Raw genomic sequence first — 18,777 nt, 5'->3', positions numbered from 1 at the left:
TATTTCAAAAAAAATGCTGTTCTTTTGAACTTTCTATTTATCAAAGAATGCTGAAAAAAAAGTATCACAAAAAAAGGTTTCCACAAAAATTTAAGGAGCACAACAGTGTTTTCAACATTGACGATAATATTTAGAAACGTTTCTTGAGCACCAAATCAGCATATTAGAATGATTTCTGAAGGATCATGTGACACTGAAGACTGGAGAAATGATGCTGAAAATTCAGCTTTGCATCACAGGAATAAATCACAATTTAAAAATATAAACCTTTTTTAAATATAGTAATATTCCACAATATTACTGTATTTTTATCACATTAATGCAAACTTGGTGTGCATAAGACACTTATTTGAGTGTCACAAGTGAATTTCCAAACACACACGGATGTCAAGCTTTTGATGGAGAATGTTCTGATCTTTTATCCTGACCTGTCTGTTCCACTTCACCATCTTCCTCCAGTTATTTTGTATGTCTATATATGAGACCTTTTCCAGCAGGTGCCTGGCTAAGAACTCTTTCTTCGGCAGCTGTTTTCTCGGACAACAAAATGACACAAAGAGCTTGTGGAGGCGTAGAGGGGAGGTCTATTGTATCCCGCTCAGCCCAGGCCCATGTGTTTACCCTGGGCCCCAGCCATCTCATGTCACAGTCCCGGACCCCAGGTATTAAAAACAGCGGCAGGATCAATATCTCGCACAATGTCGGGGTGGCCGGGAAGGGGGGCGGCTCTCACTGTGTTTATTGAGTGATTTGAAGATTTGAGCATGTGCAGTGAAACAGCTTAAAGTCTTGTTCATTATCAAGTTCGATCAGTCACTCTTCTGATCACCTTTGACTGCTGGGGGTCACCCAAGAGAGGAGGGATGCTCATGGGCAAATTGTAGTGTTTTTACAATTTGGTTTGATATTTAGTCATCTCATGCAATGACATTCATTAATTTTATTTAAAGAGATCCGTTTTTATATTGCATTTTGTGAGCAACACTAAGCAAGAAAAGTTAACCTGTTACCCACTCCAACCTTAAAGAGTAGTATATGCTAATCGCATATCATAGGTCATCAGCCCATTGTACAATCTTGTCACCTAATTAGGCGATTGATCCTCTAGTTATGTCCAATATTGATCCATAAGACTTAAGATAAGCCAGACTCATGCCATGGTCTGGTTTAAAAGGTTTGGGTTAAATTTGGGTCCACAGAGACTCAAAAAAAAAAAAGAATTCACTTCAGTTTCTGGTACTTGTCTTTGGTTAATGCTGTCTTGTTAGTGCAAATTAATGTCAATGTGTAAGGCCACTTCTCTTCTTTGTATATGAGATGAATCTGATCAATTACTTTAGTATATCTTTTAGTACTTTATTTCAGAACATGCCGTTTTTTTGTTTTGTTTCGTTGGGTCCATGTTGGTAAAGCATGATTTAGATTTTTATTTTTTTTCCGTTATTTATGGGTTGCTTGGTGAAGGGCTCACACTCAAATTTTGCAAATATTATTGTAGGGTTTATTGTATTTTGGCTGCATATGCAGTTTAGTCTGAGAGATCGCTGAATCATTCAGTATCAACTCGTTATACTGCTGTTTTTATTTTTGAATGTGCATCCAACATGGTCGGTTGTCTTGGATGAAATACTTTACAAGTAAAATAGTTATTCATGTATTTTATTCTAGATTATTTCAATGTGTTTCTATTTCTGTTATTGGACATTGTTTGTATTGTTAATAATATTTCTCTCTGACTATGTTTTAAGGACAACCCTTTTAGAGATACTAAACTTTAGTGAGTTTGGCTGTAAAACCTTTCTTAGTATATTAGTTTTATTGTTTATTTGATCTTCCAATTATTACTTGTTACTATAAAATACTATAAAATAGTTACTATATAAGTGATTACTTTTTAAGTAAAATTTTGAAATAAAATCGATATAGATAGATAGACAGAGAGACAGATTTTTTTTCTCCTGTTTTCCTACTAACTGGGTCTTCATCATGCAAATATTATATATTATTATTAGTATTGATACATTTCAACACATGTTCATGAGTTAACTGGTAGATAAACAGTTGATAAGTGAGGATCAGTCCATTATCAGTGTAAACATCTGGTGCACGTTTTTACTCCTGCCGTGCGTTTGTTTTGTTTTATTTTGTTTTATGTTGGATAGCTTTTGTGTTTGCATGTTCAGAGGCTCTTTTGAGAATATCTCTTGGTGCCTCTTACTGGAGCTTAAACTGTGCCGCTGACCTCACGCTTCTGGTCCCTCACTGCGCAGGGTCAGAGGCCAAGCTATAGCCACATCGATTTCCCCCTCTGAAGAAGTCTTTAGTCCCACAGCACTTCTTCTGAGGCCCCCCTCACACACTCCTGTCCATACAGAGCTGCCCAGAGAGCCAATTGTGCTGTGCTGGGATCGATCCAGCGAGTGTCCGAGGGGCCTCTTGGTTAAGCGGCTCTCTCTCAGATAACTGACAACTACAAAGCTCTCCTCTTGACAGGCGCTTGTCAATACAAATTTCCACTATTGATAAGTAATTATAGAAAGGGAGAGCATTCTGCTCCTCACTCCAACATCTGTTAAACAGGACCTGTAAACAAAACCTCTCAAAAGGCTAAATGAACCCCCTCTGTCCTTCTCTAGAGCCCCCCTGTAGTTTCAAACCAATCCAAATCATATTAAAACGCTTTCACTTAGCTGCAGCTTTAGAACGTCCATTGAGATAAAAGGTCCAATTCTGCTCATAAAGGCCACTCTGCAGCACAAAAGAGCAAAAGTTTCTTTAAACTCAAAATCTGAGCGCTACTAGCACTCCAAACCATCAATAAAAGTATTAAAGTTAAAACCCTGTTACAATCTTAAAGGATTTTCACATTTAGGGTCAGATTTACTGAACAGGGCAAATTGGCTCGAGAGCGCAATCACATGAAAGCGCCATACTGATGATGCGACAAATAAAGAGCACAAACGCAGCCGGATCATTTCCATAATGACCAGCGCAATCTACCAAGAGTTGCGAAAATTAGCGTCTGGTTTAAGACATGCTTTTTTGGGGGCGGCAAATAATGGCGCAAATACCAGTCAATTGACTAGCTCAAACCTTAGTAAATCACCTTGCGTTTAAATTCTCTCCTCCCATAAATTTTGCGTCCGAAAGGTTACAAAATCTGTCCCTTAAAGCTGGGTTAACAGATTCCTGGGATATTTTATCCATGTTTCACAAATTCAGTGGTTAGGAATTATGGTTCTTGTCGTCACAATGTGCATGCGTAAACCCCGGGTTTGCAGTCTTGTTTTCATATTTTCATGGTCAGTCTCATTGATTGGACGAACAAAACAAGTGATCTACTTAAATATCCACTTGCATTGCATCAGATATATTCCTGTCCAGTTCGTCTTGAGTATAGGCCCAGGCTTTCGGAACAGAACAGTAAGAATAAAACAATCACTTTAATTAAATGAAAGCATTTTTCACCACTGTTTAACATGACAAACAAACAAACAACATGAAAGTTTCTATGCAAAGCTCATGAATATATAATGAGGCAAGTGCTGTTCAGTTTTGCTGATCAACTGCCTGTTACATCCTGAGGGCCTGTTCACACAAAATGCATTTTTTGCGTTCCACTATGGTATTTCCATTGTTTTTCTAATGGAAACATATGCTGGACGGATGTGTTTGACCGTTGTGGTTGTGTTCACGTCTTTGTGCACAAAACACAGCGCTCAAGTTAAAAGAAGTAAAAAGAAAATCCATTCCATTGCTTACATCTCACATTTAAAAAATGCAAGACGCTGGGTAGTTAAAGGGATAGTTAACCAAAAAATGAAAATTCTGTCATTACTCTCCCTCATGTCGTTTCAAACCCATAAGACCTTCGGTCATCTTTGGAACACAAATTAAGATATTTTTGATGAAATCTGAGAGCTTTCTGTCCCTCCATTGACAGCAACGTCATTGTTTTTACCAGCTTTCTGGGCGTTGAAAGCAGCAATGTTAAAATATGACTAATGCTATGAAGCGATGAGAATACTTTTTGTGTGCAAAAAAACCCTAAAATAATGACTTTATTCAACAATCTCTTCTCTTCCATGTCATTCTCATAGGCTCACTATTGGCTGACGGTGCATGTGATGCTGGCCAATAGTGAGCCGACGTTCTGACGTAGAACACAGAAGCGTTGTACTGTTTACACTACGTCAACAGCGTATGAGAATGGCATGGACGAGAAGAGATTGTTGAATAGTTGTTATTTTAGTTTTTTTTCCGCACAAAAAGTATTCTCATCGCTTCATAACGTTAGTCACATGGACTATTTTAACTATGTTTTTACCACCTTTCTGGGCCTTGAAAGTTGCAATGACGTTGCTGTCAATGGAGGGACAGAAAGCTCTCAGATTTCATCAAAAATATCTTCATTTGTGTTCCGAAGATGAACGAAGGTCTTACGGGTTTGGAACGACATGAGGGTGAGTAATTAATGACAGAATTTTTGGGTGAACTAACCCTTTAAAAAGGGACCCATCGAATTAAGTGACCGTAGTAAGCACTATATTGCGCTAATCCGTCCTGCTCCTAATCCCAATCCTAATCCTAACCGTACCATCACCACAGCGCCTACTAGGGTCACACAATTCGATGGGTCACACCATTCTGCACTACACCTGTTCACAAAGGACGCGCTTTTGCTGTTAAAATCACAAGACTCAGGTCAGTGGAATGATAAAATAAAAGGTCTAGAGAGAATGTTTTTAAAAGTTGAATTTATTTTAATTTGAGCGCCGTGTTTTTAGAAAGCTCGAGACACTTGTGCAGTGTGTGCCCCATCTGTGTGAACGGCCCTTTTGAACTGTGTGCCCCGTAGGGTTTTCCTCAATACTATACCAGTTCTATTATTTATTCTTTTTGCATGTCATTTTTGTGTTTATGAAAAACTGATTAAAACTGAGCGAAATTAAACAAAAATATAGTTTATTAATTTGAAACTCTGCAAAGTTTACCCTAGTCTGTCCTGTGTTTTTAATGCTGCTAATCTGTGTCTTTGTTAGTGGATCCACTAGCACACATCCTCTAAACCCCTTAAACTCTACAGACAGGGTCTAAACCTCCAAAGCATGACTATAGCTGGGCACTAAGACAAATTAATGGGTTTGCATCCAATTACATCTATGTAAATAAACGTCTGAATGAGAAAATTCCAGATGCATCCACCACTTTGTTGTCTCTTTAAAGCTGTCGAGTGGGTCGGGGTAAAGCCGAAATGCAATTTTAGCAGGAGATGAAAACTCAGCTCTCATTACAGACTGAGCTGGAGTTATGAGGTGGGGATGGTGTGTGTTTGGGGTTTGGAGGGGGCATTGCACCGGGGCGGTGGTTTTCGGCGAGGGGGTCACACACAACCAGTGTCTTTGTGTGGTTCTAATCCTCCCAGCCAACACAGCTTTGGCCAGGTTTCATCATGAAAGTGCCATGAAATAACTACTTTTTTTTCTTAGCAGCAAATCTCATCTAATCCTGCAGGCTCAAGAGACAAAGGCTTCTGGGCTCTGAGCTCCAAGCTTTTAATGGGGTTCAGAGGCTGCTCAGCTAAGGTTCTTCTAAATGACTTATTTTGAGAGGACACTAATACAGCTTGACAGGCAAGAACATCGCAAAGGGAGAAAAAAGCAGAGCCTTGAACACAGGGAGAAAAACTTCAGCACAATTCCATGATAGTTTGAAAGGTCAGTCAGGTGTGAAAATATCAGAAATGTGGAAAGTGTTGGTCTAGATGAGCTGTTGACATTTGACGGCTCAAAAAAGTTATCAGAAAGACTTACATTGATATAAAGCATTAAATCTCCAAGCTGTAAAAGCATTTACAGCTGGCTTTTCCCCACCAACAAATATTTATTTTTAAGCACTTTTTTCCTCCCTTTCTACAAACTAATTTCACAGTTTTACACTAATGCTCAAATCATGAGGTGTAAGAAAAGGTAATGAGTTTTACTGATGTAAAGTACACAAACTGTATCAGAACTTTCCTGTATTAAAATGTAGTCTGGCCTAAAACATGCGTATAAAAAATCTCCACATTTAATTGTAATAAAAGTAAATTCATCAATAGTTGTTTGACATGTTTAGTTATATGAAGGCTAGTTGTTTTATAGATAGACTATTGGCTGTTGTATATAATTACAGGAGACCGATTTGACTTAGTAAGAAAGACAATATATATTGTACAATGTAAAAACAATTATGTTTATAAAGACCAAAATTAGCAAATATGGACAGTATGTGAGCCTTTACAATGTTAAAAATAAAAAGTGATATAAAGTCATGGAATATAGCTTTAATGTTTTTTTTTTTTTGTGACTGGTATGTTTATGGATAAAGTAATCATTTTAAAAAATCTAACAATATGGATCATATTCAATATCTCTGTTACACGTGGAGAAGATAATTAGCTTATCCTTAACTGAACAGAGCTGCTCACACTTACATGTTCTGTTAAACAAAAAAGAGAAAGAAAGAAAGAATTCATTTACCTTTTAGGTGCGTTCACAGTCTGTGTAATTTAATGACTGAGCTCTATAGAAAATCAGCAATGAGGTGGCTTTGACAAATACAGATTTGATAAACAAAAAGGCGTGAATAAAGAACCCTAAACTCGAACACAAAGAACCATTTCAGCATAAGGTTACTTCAGGATGATATGATTCTAAATAGAACTTTTATTACGTTTAAAGAACCTTTAAACTAAAGTATCATCTCAAAAGTTTAAAGTCTGTAAAATGTTTCAATGTTGAATGTCTCTTTTGCTCAAAAAGGCTGCATCTATATAATCAAAAATACAGTAACAAAAAAACAGTAATATAATGAAATAGTACTACTGCTTTCTGCTTTAAAATATTTAAAAATAATTTATTCCTGTGATGGTCGGTCTTCAGTGTCACATGATCCTTTAGAAATAATTCTAATATGCTGTTTTGGTGCTCTTATTATTATCAATGCTGAAAACAGTATTTTTGTAGAAACCGTGATACATCTTTTTCCCCAGGATTCTTTGATGAATAGAGAGTTCAAAAGAACAACATTTATTTGGAATAGAAATATTTTGTAACATTAGGAATGTCTTTACTGTCACTTTGATCAATTTAACTAATAAATTACTACAAATTCATTTTTGTAACAGTATAGCCGTGTGTGTGTGTGTGTGTGTGTCTGTCTGTCTGTCTGTCACACTCTCTCACACACACACACACACACACACACACACACACACACACACACACACACACACACACACACACACACACACACACACACACACACACACACACACACACACACACACACACACACACACACATGCCAGTTTAGCCCAGCTCCTGCTTGGCTGCTGTACTGGTTCCTGTGTTGCCCTCTTGGAGACACACACACACACACTGAGGAGTGTGCAACTGCCCTGATACTCGTGGGAAACATAATCTAGCTCTCCACATGCCTCGCCTTCCTGGCCCTGAGCTGCACAGTGTCAGGATTTAGCGGAATTTACATCTCTGAACCTCCTGAGCCGCTCCCAGCCCGCTCGGCTGCAGTTTTACTGAGGATGATCTGATCCGAGGTGACTGAGGTTTCAGCTGGAGCTAAACTGCTGCTTGAGCTCAATGGGAGAGGGTGTTGAGATAGATGATGGGATAATGACAAGGAGTGAGATTCAGATTGGTTGATATATTTGCTTCATAACCGTCTTGTTTATTTCTTCCATAATTACAACCACAGACTGCAGACTTTGTTGACCCCATGTGTCTTTCATTCCTTTCATATTGAGTATTTTATTCATTTTCAGATGCTAATAGCTTAAATCCTCCCTTTTTTGAGAGGATTTGATTAGAAGGAAAGATTTCTGGAACATTTAGCCCTAAAAAATTACCCTAATAGGCCACTTCCAGAGTGCATTCTCAAGTTGACATTTTCTGGGCAAAATATGGGTCCAGTTAGGAAAACAAACCAGCCAAGCAAACACCCCCCTTGGAGTTAATACTAACAAAAGCTGGGGAACGGCAGAGAAAGAAGGAAGAGAACAACGGACAATCAAAGGCTGTTATTTTAATCTGCCCAACCCCAGAGATTAGCCGACCACATTGTTTTAATTGTTTTAAAGGGGGGAGCGCAATGCCCGCTCATTGAAGGGGGATGCTTTGCCTAAATCTCCCAAGTTCAATAGTTTCAAAAACTTGAGCCCCCAAAACCCCCCTTTCTCTCCCTCATCCCACTTAATCCAGGCTAATACCTTTCTTTCTATTGGCTAATGGTTGAAGGAAGCTGAAGTTAATGCCTCTTAAATAGTGGAAACTGAGCTGGAGAGAACCTAAACCGTAGTCAACGTGGAGCATTACAGGTCTCCTTACCAAAAAAACTTCATTGAAAAATTTTGAGGGATTTTACCTGCTCCTGTGAAATGTTTCCTTGGGATTTTAAAATCGTATGAGTAAAACAAACAGCAGTTACGTGTACTTTTACAGCGTTTTTGCTACTGATCATTCCACAGTTCATTGGAAGTTGTAGGTAAGTGTTCATTGTTTTTTATATATAGAAAATGGTTTTATTAAACATTTTATATTCTATTATGTTTTTTTCAACCTCTTCCATATCACGTTTTAGATGATATTTTTGGACATACTCATATATTTTATCCTCTCAGCCAGCAGAATGAATTCTGTATATTTCTGTGGACCAAGAAACGGCCAGGGGCCTTTTCCATTGCAACGCGTCAACTCGTTATTCCACGAGGCTCACCAGCAGATGGCGCAGCCGCACCAGCTTCATTCAGCGGCCAGTCCGGCGTCTATGCAGACTTTCACGGTGGCGGAGCGCCTGGCAGGTGAGATGCCGCTTGGACTTTAGAGACCTGGTACCGGAATATAAATGAAGTGCAAAGCAAATGCAGCATTTGTAAAACTGTAACTAATAATTCGTAGAGTTTCTAATTACACACCCTTTACAGTATTCATAAAAGGTGTATAGGGTATGCGTATCCTGTAAATTAAAAATGAAGATGTTGGCTTGATGTGTTGGCTTGGCTAAATGTCAAATAATTTGATTATAATCACAAATACATTTAATATAAATAGAATTAAGTTTTAAGTTAATATTAAAATAAATTCCAGTATTTTTTTAAATGCTTTATTGCTTTTTCTTCTTTTTTAAAAATATTGTTCATAATTTTATTTAATAATATCCAGCGAATGCTTTTAATTTGCATGTTTGCAATTCAATATTACAGATGTTTGAAATTTAATTTTATATAAATTTTATAGGCTACATTTATTTATTTGCTTGAACAATAGTGTATAAATGTTGACCCAAAAATAGTGCACAAAGTTGAAGAATAATGCTTATATATATATATATTAAATTTTTTTAATTATTTTTTTTTGATTGTAAAACTTTGTTCATTTCCATATTCTGAATCCATTCTTCTTCTTTTTTTATGTGCACACACATTTCAGCCCTAGTGTGTGTTAGACAAGCAATGTTAAGATGAATTGTAAACAACTAATAGCCTAAATATCTTCTTCATTTAGAACTCATTCTTGAGGCACGCTACGGGAACCAGCAAAAGCAGCGTCGCAGTCGCACAGCCTTCAATGTGTCCCAGTTACAAGCACTCGAAAAGGCCTTTCAGCAAACCCAATATCCAGATGTGGGCATGAGAGAGAGACTAGCAGTCTGCATCAACCTCCCAGAGGCCCGTATCCAGGTGAGACCCACAGGAACATTTGCAGTGTCCAACAAGCAGAACACTTCTAAATACTACAATACATTTAGAGTATGAAGGTTCTTTATTGGCATTGACGGTTCCATGACAAACCTTTAACTTCCATGCCTTGTAAAAAAATAAAATGCTGCCTTAAATTTAAGCACAATAAACTTGAATGCTTAAGTAATTTCAACTTAAATTGCATGAACTTGCATTAAAGAATGAGTTGAATCTTGTATAACATAAAAAAGTTAACTTATTTAGTTAATTTTTTTTTACAGTGTGTAAGCTTAATTCCACAAAAGGTTCAAAATGTTCTTCAGATTTTTAAGATGTTCCTGACCCCCCCCTTTTTTTTTTACACAAAACTTTTCTCTGAAAGGAACCAAAAAAGGTTTTTCTATGGCATTACTGCAAAACCCCCATTTTGGCAGCTTTCTTTTTAAGAGTGCAGGTTAAATGTGCTTAAAACATCTTTGATTAACAAAACATGTTTCTTCAGGTGTGGTTCAAAAACAGACGTGCCAAATTTAGAAAAGGTCAACGTTTCACACCCCTTCCCAAAGAAGAAAGCCGAGTGCATCGCTCTGCTACTAAACAACGGAAAGAAGGGGCGAATGACCACGAGAAAGGCTTTAATACAAAATCTCAATCCTCAATTAGGGAAAACAAGACCATTCCTTCCTCGGCGGACTCTATTCACATTCATTCCCACCCCAGACTACACTCCTCTGCTGTTCTTCCATTCATTACTGGAGAACACTACCAACAACCAATGCCTCATGCACTTGGGCTGCTGTCTGCAGGTCTGCCTTTCTCTCCTACGTATTTACCTATAATGCAACAGCAGCACGGCACGGCCATCAATCTTGTGCCATTGGGGAAATGCAGCAATCTAATGCTTCAGTCTGCCTGTCAATCTAAATCTGTGGTTCACCACCACCTGGACATGTAGCCGTATCATCAACCAATAAGCCACAGTCACCCTTATTAGGACATGAAGAGGGAACAGGTGTTCCTGTGTCACCACAACATTGTAATTTTTACTCTGAGAATATTGGAAAGGTTTAATATTTGGATTAGGTTCTTTTGCTGTAACTTTCATTGTTTTTGATTGTATTCGTACAAACTGGCTTATTTAGTTAACTTTCATTCTCTGTTTTACATAGCTTAGAGCATTAAGAAAACTATTGTGTTGCACAGACATATTTGAGCACTTTGTATATTTTTATAAACTTTTGATAATTTTTAATACAAAAAAAAAATGAAAAACACCCGAATCAGTAATATTCTGCTGTATAGCTTCTGGGATTGCACGTTTGGTTGTCATAATTCTTGTCAATGCAATAAATGATTTTGCCAAAGGTGGATAATTCTGAGCATTAACAATGAAAAGGTTACATTTAATTTTTTTTACATTTTCATGTTGCTAGAGTAAATATATTGATGATTCAAGATTCATGCTTTTTTTTTTAAATGAATGAAAGCCACGGTTACCCATCACTACTGTTTACATACAAAACAATATTCTTTAGTTAATATGAATATGGTCTTATTTAGATTAAGAAAGCATCATGCAAAATGGTTTGCCGTAACTATAGTTTAACCCAACAGTCTGGTTTCTATAAGTCTGAATAATATTGCTGGCATATGCCTGTATAGACTAATCTTATTTGAAAAATTCACCATAACTGAATATTCATTAATATATGTGCATGTCTAGTACAAACGTTTTTCTGGGTGACATTAGATACACAGGCAGATTCAAAAAGTCATTAAAAGCAACAACATTATGCAATATGTCACAACCTGTGTGCTATTGTAAGGATATTAATGAGAATTATAGTTGAATCGGTTTAATAAAAAATGGCAAGAGTAAGCAGTTCTAGTAGCTATTCTTCCAGAAAAGAAAAACAGGAAATTTTCATGTTCATAGGTTATGCAGAGTATGTTGATTACATTCACGTCTTATAAAAATGTATATATATATATATATATATATATTATATAAATATGTTTTATACTGTATATTATTATTATTTAGCTATATATTATACAAAACAAAATACCCTATATAAACATATTACTCAGAATAAAGGCTTAGACAGAATATGGAATTTAATGGGGGAAAGAGATGCATTTTCTCTATAAAAACAAATGGGTCTGACATCCAGGTCAGAAAAAACTAAATTTTCCTCAGTCATTTTTTGGCATTAGACTCAATACAAAACACTATTTTTTCACAGCCTTGTTATCTCTAACTTTCCCTTACATTTTCCAAACACCATAGACATTTACAAATCTTAGGCCTACTTCGAATTAAATTAGTCATGACTCCAATATTTCCAGCATTATACAACCCTTCAACTGTTGATCCAGACAAAACATTTGAGTTTTTCCTCCAGGTGGGGACAGTATAAACGCTGTTGCGCGCCACAGCACAGACGCACATTCACCAATCCATCTACGCACTCTTGAGAACGTATCCACAGCAATGGGAGTGTCGGGTGACGCCGGAGCTTCGCTCACCGAAACGGTAGGCTTAAAGAGACAACAGCGAAGCCGGGCTAGTCTTTAGTGGGGAATTAAATTACTTTCCAAAGAATAAATAAAGGACCATGTCGCGGCATACTACATAAAGGACTCACAAGCAGGTAAAAACCTCTTTATGTTTCTTCAGGAAAAACATTCCCTCGTCGTTTTAATCGAAAGACTGAAAGGTTCGCTGCTAGACGGCTAATGTGATGTTAGCTAAGTGGGTTGCTAAGCTAGTTCATTTGTGGAGGATTATTGTCATGTTTGTCAAACAAGGCTTGGAGTTGTTTAGCTGGTTTGTCGGTATTTCCTTACCTTTTCGAATATGAAAGGGAATATTTTTTGCTTTAGATGCGAAATGAAATACATTTTAGACGTGTATTTAGTTCATATTTGACGACTCAGCTAGACAGCCACTCATTTTAAGGACGTTTTTAAGCCACTAGCCAAGAAGGGGCTGAAAGAAAATATTCCTAATGCCTTTAAAGACATAGTTAATGTTTAAAGACCTGTTTAAGTATGCAATTTTTCTAGGCCAGGATAGGAAGCTTTCTAGAATTGACACCTCATGAAATAAAACAATTTATGGACGGATGATACAATTTCAGTGCCAGGATTGATATAAGTTACATATATTTTTATTTGACAGTTTAGACTTCGTACAACTGATTGGGAAATCTCTTCTGTCAAGGGCATCATCGGTGCAATTTGAAAACATTAAGGTATTAAGCTTTCGTGGAAGGGAGGTTTAGTGTGGTTTAATTTGACAGATATTAACGTTACATGATTTACATTTTAAAATAGTTGTGCGCCAATTTTGTTCAGTTATCAGGCTGGACATGTGTCATATAGCAAGATAGAGGAGTGTTAAACTGTATCTCCCATAGTTTCACATAGGTCCTAAACAAATTAGTATGGAAAATCAGACTGCTTAAGGGTGTTAATGACCAGGCAGCTTTGTCTCTCAAGCCCAAATCAACACCACACAAGGCCTTATAGCTACATCAACACAAAAGCAGATTTATGGCACCAGCTTCTCTCTTTTGCCATCTGAGAAAGTAGAAGTAGATGTCTTGGTTTTTACGCAGCCTCTAACACTTGCATGTTTCCTGTTTGAAAGCTAAAACACAGTTGAACTGTGCTGCCTAATATGTTATGCTGAAACCTGGTATGTTTTCTCTTGATATTTTATCAGATAAGCAGAAATAAGTCGTTAGCTGGCTTGTCTTGTTTTCTTGTAGGCAGAGCAGCTCAAAACAGCTGTGACACTATTACTAACTTGGCACCCATTACTAGTCAGGCAGTCTTAATTCCAGATTATGCTGCATTACAGTAATCATTTTGGCTTTATCTAATGCACTTTTGTATCAGGTGTTTTTTTATGACGATGTTCCTGTGTTATCTGTGAGATTCATCTGGTAATCTGTTATAAATCTTTCTCTAAATATGAAATTAAATATTTTGTTATGGCGTACTCTGCAATGTGTTTCTTTGTTAAACTTCCTTCAAAGCATTGATAAGTTGTTTCTAATCTAAGTAGTAGATGGAAACATGCCCCATAATCAGTACTTAAACACTAGTTCTTGTCCACAGATCTTGTAATTACATCTGATCCCTATCTGACTGTTGTGATCCCTAACTGACTTGTGGCATGGTTTTCCATTTCGCCCTTGTAGAGCTTGTAATCAGCATTTTTATGGTACCGTGTGGGGTAGTGACCAGCAGACCATCGAAGACATGATAGACTGCCAATCCTGATCCGGCTGAATGCATTGTGTGCCACAGTGTATGATTAAACGAGGCTGTTGCTTGCTTTACTTGAGGTTATTCACATTGTCAGGCTATAGTTTAAGAACAGTATATGTCATTTCCTGCTTTTTAAATGCCTTACATAACCATCTGTTTATTATTCAACTTTATGTAGCTTCTACAGTGGGCAATTAAGATAAAGTGTTTGCTATAATAATGATTGATTTCATATTGAGAATTGATGTAGCCTATACAAATTCAGTTCCTTTCATAAAGCGGTGTCCAGCACCCCCTCTAACTGTTACAAAAGCTAAGCTGGCATGATTGGATGCATTTATTTTGCTGAATGAGAGGGCATAATTTTTCATAATTCTTTTTTGCTCAGGCTAAAGTATTATTATTTCCTCAGAGTAGAAAATTGAGCCATGCAAACCAGCCAGGTAATCAATCCAGTAATCTAATGCATTGAAGCTCTGATGCATTTGTCACTTGCTGAACAAACAGTGCCCTGGATGTTGAAATTAAGTAGTGAAAATCCCTCCCAAGTGTTAAAGATGTGTTGTTGTTTTTTTGTTTTTTTTCTGAGCTGATTGTATATTGCTCATCAGCTCTGGTCTGGTATCCTTTTACAGCCAGTCAGGCAGCCATTGATCGTTTTAAGTGCATTTTCTGAAGGAAAGCATGACAGTCTTTCCAATAGTTCTTGCATTACCTGCTCCGAGTTTCTTTTCCATTTACATTAACAGCAGTGCTGACCCTGGATGGGAGAGGGGGTTGGTGTCCAGCAGAGATCTCTGACCTTCTACACCGCTTCCCCTCTCCATTATCAAGCACACAGGTGTCGTCAAAATTCCTGTTGGAATTGGAAACTGATACAGGCACTGTTAGGCTTGTAATTCTCACCGTTCTGTTCGCCACACTTTGAAAAAAAAAAAAAAATCCCATGCATTGGAGTCAGACCAGCAAAATCTGTTGGTGTAGTGTCATAGACTCACTGACTCTTGTTTCTTAGATTGCCAAAACTGTGACTGAGTGATTTTTTTCACTAAATTAACATCCATTTGTTTCTCTTCATCCAGTGAGGATGCATTCGCATTATGTCTAGCATGCAATACTTTGTCTCTTGCTGTTATTGATTAGGTTTATTGGACCTTGAGGTAATCTGAAAATGGATTCCATGCACATTGAGGATCAGGATCATTGTCTGTGCTTTATAATATCCTGTCATGCCTCTGTCCATCATCATGTTTCATGCTTATTTTTCTAATGGAGGACTCACTTTAAAAATGCTTTGAAGAAAATCCAAATTTCTATCAAAATATTAAACTGAAAGATTTTGCAGACTTATAATGTTTTAAGAAATTTAATTGTATAATTTTATTTATCTTGCCATGAATATAGCCTTTGATTCTGATATGGCTGTAAAAGAAAGTTAATTAATTAAAAATACATGGTTATGGTGTAGTGAAGGACTCATTTTAAAATGCATGGTAAATATTACACTTTCTGCCAAATAGTCAAGTAAGATTTTGTATAGTTGTTATTGTAATGTTATAAGATGTTGAATTATATATTCTGTTGTTGTTATTATTTCCCACCATGAAAAGGCCTATAGCCTTTGATGTTCATATGACAATCCAATTAATTTATTAATGTATTAAAATGCATGGTCATTCAGGATTAGTATCTGTGTTTAAGTGAGTGGAAGACTCGCTTTAAAATTGCATGGAAAACTTTTGAATTGAAACTGTACAATTTTATATTGTTTTATGTTTAATTGTATTTTATTGAATTTTTTCCATGAATATAGCCTTTGATGCTGATATTGAAATAAAAATGTATTTATTAATTCATTAAAAATGCAAGGTCATTCAAATTTAACACATAGTAGGAGCAAAAACATGAAATAATGCTCTGGTATTGCTCTGTTTGAATTTTAATGACTGGTATATCAAGAATGTGCTTGATTGATTCATTTATTGATACTAATTTGTACTCTACTTCTCTTTTCCATGTCTTTCAGGTATCCAGAGAAAGTCGGACTAAACTGCTTGAACCTGTTACTCCTGGTTCGGTCTGAGTCTGCTTATAGCAGTGTTAGAACATGAAGAATGTTCACAGTATTATCCAAGACTGACTTCAAGGAAACCATGAGGAGCACAAGGGGACGTTCACTTGTTTGGTGCCACTAGCAGGAATAGTGTATGTCAGTGTTGAGGAGCGTGTGTGGGTGGATGTGTGAGTGCGTGCATGTGCGTCTGTATGTGTGCGTATGCTAGCATAACCTGCCTGCTTCAGGCAGTGACATGCTACTCTAAGGGCTACTGCACAGTAAAGGAGTCCCATCCACCGAAGGATTAATGCAAGGACGGCACTTTCGGTGATACCCACCACGCCTGCAGAAGAACTCAGTTTCTGCTCCTCAAAAATCACCAGTATATAGATACTTTTAAACCCCTTCACTCGTTTGGTCTTCTCTCCATCATCCCCACGTGTTCCCTGGGGGTTGTTTTGAAACTTCTCTGTTTTGCATGGCAGGGGAGTAACCGTGGAGAGGCCAGGGTATCACAAGCTTATGGATTTTGAGAAGAGAGGTGGAAAGGTAGAGACAGAGGAAGGGAAAAGGATGTCGAAAGCAACTGGTAGTAGGACTGTACATGGGGGCAGGGGAACGGGGACCAACTCTGGGGTCCTCATGGTCGGCCCTAACTTCAGAGTTGGGAAGAAGATTGGCTGTGGAAACTTCGGTGAACTGCGGCTGGGCAAAAACCTATACACAAATGAATATGTGGCCATCAAATTGGTGAGTGCTGTTGTGAAAAGCAGAGTATTGAAAATACCACATATTCCCTATATTTATGGGTATATTATAATATTTATACACTTTACAGATCCTTTTTTAATATAAAGCACGCATTCATCTTAAATAGCCTTTTTGCTCCTTATTCTGCTTTTGATTCATGGTGACTGTTTAAATATTACGCTAAGCAAGATTATTTATTGGACTTTCAGAATTTTGCCTCTAGACATTAATATTTAATATTTAAGCTGCAGTCCGTAACTTTTTCTGGGTTAAAAATGATCCAAAATAAATTGAGCAAGTACATGACCAGCCAGTGTTCAACTATCTGCTTGCCTTAGCTCGATTCTAAACGGTAAGCTTGTAATAATAATGTTTTTAATTCCAGTGGTACTGGTGGATTTCCGCAGGAAATTTGAGCATGTCTTTGCGTCATTAGGTCACATCTGTACACATAAAGAACGTTTCTCGGCTAGTAAGCTATATTGCGTGTGAGGATGTTGGAGGTGGAGATTTATAGCCTTTTCTCAAAGCACTTGATATAATTAAACTTATCAATTTAATGGCGGATCCAGAAAGGTTCAAACGACAATCACTAGAGACAACTGAAGATTCACCCGTTGTAAAATGCAAAAGACTTTGGGCTTCGGAGTGGCTACAGAAAAAAAGAGACTGCAACCGGGCCCATGCGAAAACAAGGATACATATCGGAAGGGCATTAAATGTAGTCACGCAATGCTGATGTTGTTAACATCAACAATTTGAGAACAATGTATAATTTGCAAAGTTTGACGTGATATGATGGCGATCGTTAGATTTAATCAGCGCGATTTACTGCAATGCTTTTTTCCCCTTAGTTGGTCAGAACAAAAGTGGATGTTACTAAATTGTTCAGATGACATTGTCTGGTGAAAATTCTTATGTTGGTCATACTTCCAAGAAGTAGAATCTGTGATTCCGAATGACAGTATCCACACCGGCACGGTGACTGACAGCCGCACATTCTCCTTAAAGGGGACCTATTATGCCCATTTTCACAAGATGTAAAATAAATCTCTGATGTCCCCAGTGTATGTGAAGTTTTAGCTCAAAATACCCAACAGGTATTTTTTTACAGCATGTTTAAATTGTCAATATTTGTGAAAAACGCACCGCTTTAGTGTGTATCCCTTTAACTGCAAATGAGCAGCTGCTGCCGGCCCAGAGGGCGGAGCCTCACAAGCTCGCGCTCAGTCAGGACAATCTCATCTCAAGGAATGATAATATCAAAACATAAACTCTCGGTAGCTGTGTTCATTTCGACCCGGAGTCGGACAATAATGCCCACAGAGCCAGATAATATATGCTGTATGGAGATAGAACAGGTATAGTACAGTTTCCATCTTGCTTTTATCCACTATTAACGTTAGTACAAGCCTGTTGTAGCGGACCGCTTCCGAATGTTGGCCAAAAATATACTTATGAGTTCAATGAAGTTTATTGTACATCACACAAAAGATGAAGCGGCAGTTTTACTCCAGGAAATCACTTTACTGAATAAACACTGTATAAGAAGTCCGCATTAAAGTCTTATCCATAAACTCTCTCTCTCTCCCTTTCATTATCATCAACATACACAGCAAAGTACAAAAAACACTTGTTACAACTAACAGTAAACAAATATTATACACACCTTTTCAGGGGGTGCTTAATAAACTGGTGAACTGTATATCCGTAAAACAACTCTTATGAACTGTAATAACGTGCGCACTCTCTCTTTAATTACTGCCATGATCACTAACGTTAGGCCTATCGCTCCATTAAATAAATAGAGCTGTGTGGATTAATACATCCAGCTACACAACACCAACAACGCTTGGGAGACATTCTTGTCTGTGCAGCAATGGCGGATGTGTACAACTCTCAACTCGCTGTGAACTCGATCAGGGCGGTTCTATGTTAAAACGGCAGTGTC

General features: G+C 37.5%; 2 protein-coding genes across 5 annotated transcripts in view; both read left to right on the top strand.

The window, feature by feature from the left end:
* The first annotated feature begins 547 nt into the window (after window positions 1-547).
* On the top strand, window positions 548-11,101 carry dmbx2 (diencephalon/mesencephalon homeobox 2). 2 transcript variants are annotated; one of them, XM_077222744.1, is made up of 4 exons: window positions 548-662; window positions 8,681-8,860; window positions 9,564-9,739; window positions 10,242-11,101. In XM_077222744.1, the coding sequence occupies exons 1-4, from the start codon at window positions 548-550 to the stop codon at window positions 10,692-10,694; spliced, it is 924 nt and encodes a 307-aa protein (XP_077078859.1). In that variant the 3' UTR covers window positions 10,695-11,101. The 2 variants fall into 2 exon arrangements, with proteins under 2 accessions (XP_077078859.1, XP_077078860.1); XM_077222745.1 differs by lacking the exon at window positions 548-662 and adding an exon at window positions 8,414-8,544.
* Window positions 11,102-12,185: 1,084 nt separating this feature from the next.
* csnk1g2b (casein kinase 1, gamma 2b) overlaps window positions 12,186-18,777 on the top strand; it is a 38,095-nt gene continuing 31,503 nt past the window's right edge. The window contains exons 1-2 of one of the 3 annotated variants that reach the window (XM_077222977.1): window positions 12,186-12,393; window positions 16,047-16,826. In XM_077222977.1, coding sequence (XP_077079092.1) covers window positions 16,599-16,826 — 228 coding nt within the window. In that variant the 5' untranslated portion in view covers window positions 12,186-12,393; window positions 16,047-16,598. The remainder of the gene's footprint in view (window positions 12,394-16,046; window positions 16,827-18,777) is intronic. The other 2 variants (XM_077222978.1, XM_077222976.1) reach the window with 2 other exon arrangements.

Source organism: Siphateles boraxobius, unplaced genomic scaffold (genome assembly GCF_051911475.1).
Source record: "Siphateles boraxobius isolate OS27281-9 unplaced genomic scaffold, OSU_SipBor_1 9, whole genome shotgun sequence".
Classification (NCBI taxonomy): Eukaryota; Metazoa; Chordata; class Actinopteri; order Cypriniformes; family Leuciscidae; genus Siphateles; species Siphateles boraxobius.
Note: the sequence above shows the minus strand (reverse complement) of the source record. Positions and strands in the feature narration are given on the sequence as shown.